The 8,391-nt window shown below is 46.0% G+C and overlaps 1 protein-coding gene across 1 annotated transcript; it reads right to left on the bottom strand.

Annotated features, from left to right (window-relative positions):
• Positions 1 to 10: 10 nt before the first annotated feature.
• LOC129373203 (mucin-2) lies at positions 11 to 1,462 on the bottom strand (the record flags this gene model as incomplete). The annotated part of the gene is made up of 2 exons (XM_055050978.1): positions 11 to 550; positions 899 to 1,462. Coding segments are annotated over 2 exons (1,104 nt in total), but the record flags the coding sequence as incomplete, so codon positions are not given.
• Positions 1,463 to 8,391: the final 6,929 nt, after the last annotated feature.

The raw sequence follows: 8,391 nt of genomic DNA, 5'->3' as shown, positions 1-8,391 counted from the left end.
TTGTTGTAGTTGGATCAGCTGTTGTGGTTGTAGTTGCCGTAGTTGTGGTTGGCGCAGCTGTTGTTGTGGTTGGAGCTGCTGTTGTTGTAGTTGGATCAGCTGTTGTGGTTGTAGTTGCCGTAGTTGTTGTTGGAGCAGCTGTTGTTGTCGTTGGAGCAGCTGTTGTGGTTGGAGCTGCTGTGGTTGTAGTTGGATTAGCTGTTGTGGTTGTAGTTGCCGTAGTTGTGGTTGGAGCAGCTGTTGTTGTGGTTGGAGCAGTTGTTGTTGTAGTTGGATCAGCTGTTGTGGTTGTAGTTGCCGTAGTTGTGGTTGGAGGAACTATGGTTGTGGTTTCAGCTGCTGTTGTTGTGGTTGGAGCAGCTGTTGTTGTGGTTGGAGCAGTTGTTGTTGTAGTTGGATCAGCTGTTGTGGTTGTAGTTGCCGTAGTTGTGGTTGGAGGAACTATGGTTGTGGTTTCAGCTGCTGTTGTTGTGGTTGGAGCAGCTGTTGTTGTGGTTGTAGTTGCCGTAGTTGTGGTTGGAGCAGCTGTTGTTGTGGTTGGAGCTACTGTTGTTGTAGTTGGATCAGCTGTTGTGGTTGTAGTTGCCGTAGTTGTGGTTGGAGCAGCTGTTGTTGTAGTTGGAGCAGCTGTTGTTGTGGTTGGAGCAGTTGTTGTTGTAGTTGGATCAGCTGTTGTGGTTGTAGTTGCCGTAGTTGTGGTTGGAGGAACTGTGGTTGTGGTTTGAGCTGCTGTTGTTGTGGTTGGAGCAGCTGTGGTTGTGGTTAGAGCCACTGTTGTAGTTGGAGCAGCTGTTGTTGTTGTTGGGGAAGCTGTGGTTGTGGTTGGAGCTGTTGTGGTTGTGGTTTGACAAGATGTGGTTGTGGTTGGAGAAGTTGTTGTGGTTGGAGCAGCTGTTGTTGTTGGAGAAGCTGTGGTAGTGGTTGGAGCTGCTGTTGTTGTAGTTGGAGAAGCTGTGGTTGTAGTTGGAGCAGCTGTAGTTGTGGTTGGAGAAGCTGTGGTTGTAGTTGGAGCAGCTGTTGTAGTTGGAGCAGCTGTGGTCGTGGTTGGAGCAGCTGTGGTTGTGGTTGGAGCTGCTGTTGTTGTAGTTGGAGCAGCTGTGGTCGTGGTTGGAGCAGCTGATGTTGTAGTTGGAGCAGCTGTTGTCGTGGTTGGAGCAGATGTTGTTGTAGTTAGAGCAGTTGTGGTCATGGTTGGAGCAGCTGTAGTTGTTGTTGGAGCAGCTGTTGTTGTGGTTGGAGAAGCTTTGGTTGTGGTTGGAGCCACTGTTGTAGTTGGAGCAGCTGTTGTTGTTGGGGAAGCTGTGGTTGTTGTTGGAGCTGTTGTGGTTGTGGTTTGACAAGATGTGGTTGTGGTTGGAGAAGTTGTTGTGGTTGGAGCAGCTGTTGTTGTTGGAGAAGCGGTGGTTGTGGTTGGAGCTGCTGTTGTTGTAGTTGGAGAAGCTGTGGTTGTAGTTGGAGCAGCTGTAGTTGTGGTTGGAGAAGCTGTGGTTGTAGTTGGAGCAGCTGTTGTAGTTGGAGCAGCTGTGGTCGTGGTTGGAGCAGCTGTGGTTGTGGTTGGAGCTGCTGTTGTTGTAGTTGGAGAAGCTGTGGTTGTAGTTGGAGCAGCTGTAGTTGTGGTTGGAGAAGCTGTGGTTGTAGTTGGAGCAGCTGTTGTTGTAGTTGGATCAGCTGTTGTGGTTGTAGTTGCCGTAGTTGTGGTTGGAGGAACTATGGTTGTGGTTTCAGCTGCTGTTGTTGTGGTTGGAGCAGCTGTTGTTGTGGTTGGAGCTACTGTTGTTGTAGTTGGATCAGCTGTTGTGGTTGTAGTTGCCGTAGTTGTGGTTGGACCAGCTGTTGTTGTGGTTGGAGCTGCTGTTGTTGTAGTTGGATCAGTTGTTGTGGTTGTAGTTGCCGTAGTTGTGGTTGGAGCAGCTGTTGTTGTGGTTGGAGCTACTGTTGTTGTAGTTGGATCAGCTGTTGTGGTTGTAGTTGCCGTAGTTGTGGTTGGAGCAGCTGTTGTTGTGGTTGGAGAAGCTGTGGTTGTGGTTGGAGCAGCTGTTGTTGTGGTTGGAGTAGCTGTTGTTGTGGTTGGAGAAGCTGTGGTTGTGGTTGGAGACGCGGTGGTTGTAGTTGGAGCAGCTGTTGTGGTTGGGGAAGATGTGGTTGTAGTTGTAGTTGTTGTGGTTGTGGTTTGAGAAGCTGTGGTTGTGGTTGGAGAAGTTGTTGTGGTTGGAGCAGTTGTTGTGGTTGCAGCAGCTGTTGTTGTTGGAGAAGCTGTGGTTGTGGTTGGAGCTGCTGTTGTTGTAGTTGGAGCAGCTGTTGTAGTTAGAGCAGCTGTAGTTGTAGTTGGAGCAGCTGTTGTTGTAGTTGGAGCAGTTGTGGTCGTGGTTGTAGCAGCTGTTGTTGTGGTTGGAGCAGCTGTTGTTGTGGTTGGAGAAGCTGTTGTGGTTGGAGGAACTGTGGTTGTGGTTGCAGCTGCTGTGGTTGTGGTTGGAGCAGCTGTTGTTGTGGTTTGAGCTGCTGTTGTTGTAGTTGGATCAGATGTTGTGGTTGTAGTTGCCGTAGTTGTGGTTTGAACAGCAGTTGTTGTAGTTGGAGCAGCTGTTGTGGTTGTAGTTGCCGTAGTTGTGGTTGGAGCAGTTGTTGTTGTGGTTGGAGAAGCTGTTGTGGTTGGAGGAACTGTGGTTGTGGTTGTAGTTGCCGTAGTTGTGGTTGGAGCAGCTGTTGTTGTGGTTGGAGCTGCTGTTGTTGTAGTTGGATCAGTTGTTGTGGTTGTAGTTGCCGTAGTTGTGGTTGGAGCAGCTGTTGTTGTGGTTGGAGCTACTGTTGTTGTAGTTGGATCAGCTGTTGTGGTTGTAGTTGCCGTAGTTGTGGTTGGAGCAGCTGTTGTTGTGGTTGGAGCTGCTGTTGTTGTAGTTGGATCAGCTGTTGTGGTTATAGTTGCCGTAGTTGTTGTTGGAGCAGCTGTTGTTGTCGTTGGAGCAGCTGTTGTGGTTGGAGCTGCTGTGGTTGTAGTTGGATTAGCTGTTGTGGTTGTAGTTGCCGTAGTTGTGGTTGGAGCAGCTGTTGTTGTGGTTGGAGCAGTTGTTGTTGTAGTTGGATCAGCTGTTGTGGTTGTAGTTGCCGTAGTTGTGGTTGGAGGAACTATGGTTGTGGTTTCAGCTGCTGTTGTTGTGGTTGGAGCAGCTGTTGTTGTGGTTGGAGCTACTGTTGTTGTAGTTGGATCAGCTGTTGTGGTTGTTGTTGCTGTAGTTGTGGTTGGACCAGCTGTTGTTGTGGTTGGAGCTGCTGTTGTTGTAGTTGGATCAGCTGTTGTGGTTGTAGTTGCCGTAGTTGTGGTTGGAGCAGCTGTTGTTGTAGTTGGAGCAGCTGTTGTTGTGGTTGGAACAGTTGTTGTTGTAGTTGGATCAGCTGTTGTGGTTGTAGTTGCCGTAGTTGTGGTTGGAGGAACTATGGTTGTGGTTTCAGCTGCTGTTGTTGAGGTTGGAGCTACTGTTGTTGTAGTTGGATCAGCTGTTGTGGTTGTAGTTGCCATAGTTGTGGTTGGACCAGCTGTTGTTGTGTGGAGCTGCTGTTGTTGTAGTTGGATCAGCTGTTGTGGTTGTAGTTGCCATAGTTGTGGTTGGAGCAGCTGTTGTTGTGGTTGGAGCAGCTGTTGTTGTGGTTGGAGCTACTGTTGTTGTAGTTGGATCAGCTGTTGTGGTTGTAGTTGCCGTAGTTGTGGTTGGAGCAGCTGTTGTTGTGGTTGGAGCTGCTGTTGTTGTAGTTGGATCAGCTGTTGTGGTTGTAGTTGCCGTAGTTGTGGTTGGAGCAGCTGTTGTTGTAGTTGGAGCAGCTGTTGTTGTGGTTGGAGCAGTTGTTGTTGTAGTTGGATCAGCTGTTGTGGTTGTAGTTGCCATAGTTGTGGTTGGACCAGCTGTTGTTGTGGTTGGAGCTGCTGTTGTTGTAGTTGGATCAGCTGTTGTGGTTGTAGTTGCCATAGTTGTGGTTGGAGCAGCTGTTGTTGTGGTTGGAGCAGCTGTTGTTGTGGTTGGAGCTACTGTTGTTGTAGTTGGATCAGCTGTTGTGGTTGTAGTTGCCGTAGTTGTGGTTGGAGCAGCTGTTGTTGTGGTTGGAGCTGCTGTTGTTGTAGTTGGATCAGCTGTTGTGGTTGTAGTTGCCGTAGTTGTGGTTGGAGCAGCTGTTGTTGTAGTTGGAGCAGCTGTTGTTGTGGTTGGAGCAGTTGTTGTTGTAGTTGGATCAGCTGTTGTGGTTGTAGTTGCCGTAGTTGTGGTTGGAGGAACTATGGTTGTGGTTTCAGCTGCTGTTGTTGTGGTTGGAGCAGCTGTTGTTGTGGTTGGAGCTACTGTTGTTGTAGTTGGATCAGCTGTTGTGGTTGTAGTTGCCGTAGTTGTGGTTGGAGCAGCTGTTGTTATGGTTGGAGCTGCTGTTGTTGTAGTTGGATCAGTTGTTGTGGTTGTAGTTGCCGTAGTTGTGGTTGGAGCAGCTGTTGTGGTTGGAGCTACTGTTGTTGTAGTTGGATCAGCTGTTGTGGTTGTAGTTGCCGTAGTTGTGGTTGGAGCAGCTGTTGTTGTGGTTGGAGCTGCTGTTGTTGTAGCTGGATCAGCTGTTGTGGTTGTAGTTGCCGTAGTTGTTGTTGGAGCAGCTGTTGTTGTCGTTGGAGCAGCTGTTGTGGTTGGAGCTGCTGTGGTTGTAGTTGGATTAGCTGTTGTGGTTGTAGTTGCCGTAGTTGTGGTTGGAGCAGCTGTTGTTGTGGTTGGAGCAGTTGTTGTTGTAGTTGGATCAGCTGTTGTGGTTGTAGTTGCCGTAGTTGTGGTTGGAGGAACTATGGTTGTGGTTTCAGCTGCTGTTGTTGTGGTTGGAGCAGCTGTTGTTGTGGTTGGAGCTACTGTTGTTGTAGTTGGATCAGCTGTTGTGGTTGTAGTTGCTGTAGTTGTGGTTGGACCAGCTGTTGTTGTGGTTGGAGCTGCTGTTGTTGTAGTTGGATCAGCTGTTGTGGTTGTAGTTGCCGTAGTTGTGGTTGGAGCAGCTGTTGTTGTGGTTGGAGCTACTGTTGTTGTAGTTGGATCAGCTGTTGTGGTTGTAGTTGCCGTAGTTGTGGTTGGAGCAGCTGTTGTTGTAGTTGGAGCAGCTGTTGTTGTGGTTGGAGCAGTTGTTGTTGTAGTTGGATCAGCTGTTGTGGTTGTAGTTGCCGTAGTTGTGGTTGGAGGAACTATGGTTGTGGTTTCAGCTGCTGTTGTTGTGGTTGGAGCAGCTGTTGTTGTGGTTGGAGCTACTGTTGTTGTAGTTGGATCAGCTGTTGTGGTTGTAGTTGCCGTAGTTGTGGTTGGACCAGCTGTTGTTGTGGTTGGAGCTGCTGTTGTTGTAGTTGGATCAGTTGTTGTGGTTGTAGTTGCCATAGTTGTGGTTGGAGCAGCTGTTGTTGTGGTTGGAGCTACTGTTGTTGTAGTTGGATCAGCTGTTGTGGTTGTAGTTGCCGTAGTTGTGGTTGGAGCAGCTGTTGTTGTGGTTGGAGCTGCTGTTGTTGTAGTTGGATCAGCTGTTGTGGTTGTAGTTGCCGTAGTTGTTGTTGGAGCAGCTGTTGTTGTCGTTGGAGCAGCTGTTGTGGTTGGAGCTGCTGTGGTTGTAGTTGGATTAGCTGTTGTGGTTGTAGTTGCCGTAGTTGTGGTTGGAGCAGCTGTTGTTGTGGTTGGAGCAGTTGTTGTTGTAGTTGGATCAGCTGTTGTGGTTGTAGTTGCCGTAGTTGTGGTTGGAGGAACTATGGTTGTGGTTTCAGCTGCTGTTGTTGTGGTTGGAGCAGCTGTTGTTGTGGTTGGAGCTACTGTTGTTGTAGTTGGATCAGCTGTTGTGGTTGTAGTTGCTGTAGTTGTGGTTGGACCAGCTGTTGTTGTGGTTGGAGCTGCTGTTGTTGTAGTTGGATCAGCTGTTGTGGTTGTAGTTGCCGTAGTTGTGGTTGGAGCAGCTGTTGTTGTAGTTGGAGCAGCTGTTGTTGTGGTTGGAACAGTTGTTGTTGTAGTTGGATCAGCTGTTGTGGTTGTAGTTGCCGTAGTTGTGGTTGGAGGAACTATGGTTGTGGTTTCAGCTGCTGTTGTTGTGGTTGGAGCAGCTGTTGTTGTGGTTGGAGCTACTGTTGTTGTAGTTTGATCAGCTGTTGTGGTTGTAGTTGCCGTAGTTGTGGTTGTAGGAACTATGGTTGTGGTTTCAGCTGCTGTTGTTGTGGTTGGAGCAGCTGTTGTTGTGGTTGGAGCTACTGTTGTTGTAGTTGGAGCTACTGTTGTTGTAGTTGGATCAGCTGTTGTGGTTGTAGTTGCCGTAGTTGTGGTTGGAGCAGCTGTTGTTGTGGTTGGAGCTGCTGTTGTTGTAGTTGGATCAGCTGTTGTGGTTGTAGTTGCCGTAGTTGTGGTTGGAGCAGCTGTTGTTGTAGTTGGAGCAGCTGTTGTTGTGGTTGGAACAGTTGTTGTTGTAGTTGGATCAGCTGTTGTGGTTGTAGTTGCCGTAGTTGTGGTTGGAGGAACTATGGTTGTGGTTTCAGCTGCTGTTGTTGTGGTTGGAGCAGCTGTTGTTGTGGTTGGAGCTACTGTTGTTGTAGTTTGATCAGCTGTTGTGGTTGTAGTTGCCGTAGTTGTGGTTGTAGGAACTATGGTTGTGGTTTCAGCTGCTGTTGTTGTGGTTGGAGCAGCTGTTGTTGTGGTTGGAGCTACTGTTGTTGTAGTTGGATCAGCTGTTGTGGTTGTAGTTGCCGTAGTTGTGGTTGGACCAGCTGTTGTTGTGGTTGGAGCTGCTGTTGTTGTAGTTGGATCAGCTGTTGTGGTTGTAGTTGCCGTAGTTGTTGTTGGAGCAGCTGTTGTTGTCGTTGGAGCAGCTGTTGTGGTTGGAGCTGCTGTTGTTGTAGTTGGAGCAGTTGTTGTTGTGGTTGGAGCAGTTGTTGTTGTAGTTGGAGCAGCTGTTGTGGTTGGAGCAGCTGTTGTTGTAGTTGGAGCAGTTGTTGTTGTAGTGGGATCAGCTGTTGTGGTTGTAGTTGCCGTAGTTGTGGTTGGAGGAACTGTTGTTGTAGTTGGAGCAGCTGTTGTTGTGGTTGGAGCAGTTGTTGTTGTAGTTGGAGCAGCTGTTGTTGTGGTTGGGGAAGCTGTAGTTGTGGTTGGAGCTGTTGTGGTTGTGGTTGTAGAAGCTGTGGTTGTGATTGTAGTTGCCGTAGTTGCGGATGGAGGAACTGTGGTTGCCTGAGCTTTAATTTCTGCCGCTGAGTCAAGAAAACAGATCATTCATCACTATCATTTATCACATACAGGGTTAAATGCTAATTCTGTATTGACATTTAAGTCATTTAGTGCAGCTCATCTGGTCCTAAAATACAAGTTAAGGATGGTGTCTTCCCACCATGAACCTTATTTTGTCTAATCTTACTTACCTGCTAGGATTATTAGGAGTGGTATTACGTTTCCAACCCCCATCCTTTTCTGATCTTTCTTCTGCAACTTAAAAAAATCTGTGTTAATCAATTTTCAATGTCATATCCATAATTCTTTTGTAGTAACTGACCCTTTTTATTAAATCCATTTTCTTTTGATATTTTTTACAAGTATTTTAAGTAAAGTATTTTGTCATCCCAATTCTGTCTTGATCACATTTTTGGACACATAACAATAAACATAAAACGTAATCGCCTCAAAAACAGAAAGTAAATAATATTATTAAATAAAATATTTACTGTTACTTTTGTTTTTACATGTTCCTTTTCTTTCATCAAATGAGTTACATGGAGATACTTCAACGAAGTAGCTAAGCTAATGAAAGCATGACTAAATTAAGTCATTATGTCATTCATATGTATAAATGAACAGATTTATTTTTTTAACTAAGTACAATCTGTATTTTTTGAGTTGAATATTTGTATAGGTGGTTTATTTAAAACATTCAACTGGCCATAACACAATTCACTCATCTTAATTTTTTTTTTCCTTCCGGGCTCATTATTATCTTTTATCTTTTAAGGAGACTAGTTTACTTCCTCTCCCCCAAATAAGATAGAACTACTGATATTATAGGTTGCCAAATTTTTTAGTGTTTTTGAAAATTATCCTCACCTTAATATTAAATTATTATTCAAGGATGAAACAATATTTTTTTCGTCTTATATATTACTTTTTAATTATTCTGCCGAGAAAATCTGTGCAACGAATAAAAATGCTGATTGTGATAAAACAAGGAGGAGTCACATGGATCACTTATTTTTCTCTCTCGGGTTCAGTTCAAGCAGCGTGAAGGATTGTCAATATTCAACTAGCATTACTGGTCTTGCAAGCTTGTCCCGAAAAACATAATATTGAAACTGAATGAGTCAATAGCCCATTGTTTGGAAGTCATGTGGAATAAAGAAAATAAAAAAATCAAATCAAGTGTCAGATCTACATG

Source organism: Poeciliopsis prolifica, unplaced genomic scaffold (genome assembly GCF_027474105.1).
Source record: "Poeciliopsis prolifica strain line A6 unplaced genomic scaffold, Auburn_PproV2 SCAFFOLD032, whole genome shotgun sequence".
In the NCBI taxonomy this organism is placed as follows: Eukaryota; Metazoa; Chordata; class Actinopteri; order Cyprinodontiformes; family Poeciliidae; genus Poeciliopsis; species Poeciliopsis prolifica.
The sequence above is the reverse complement of the archived record's forward strand: the minus strand, read 5'-3'. Positions and strand labels throughout refer to the sequence as shown.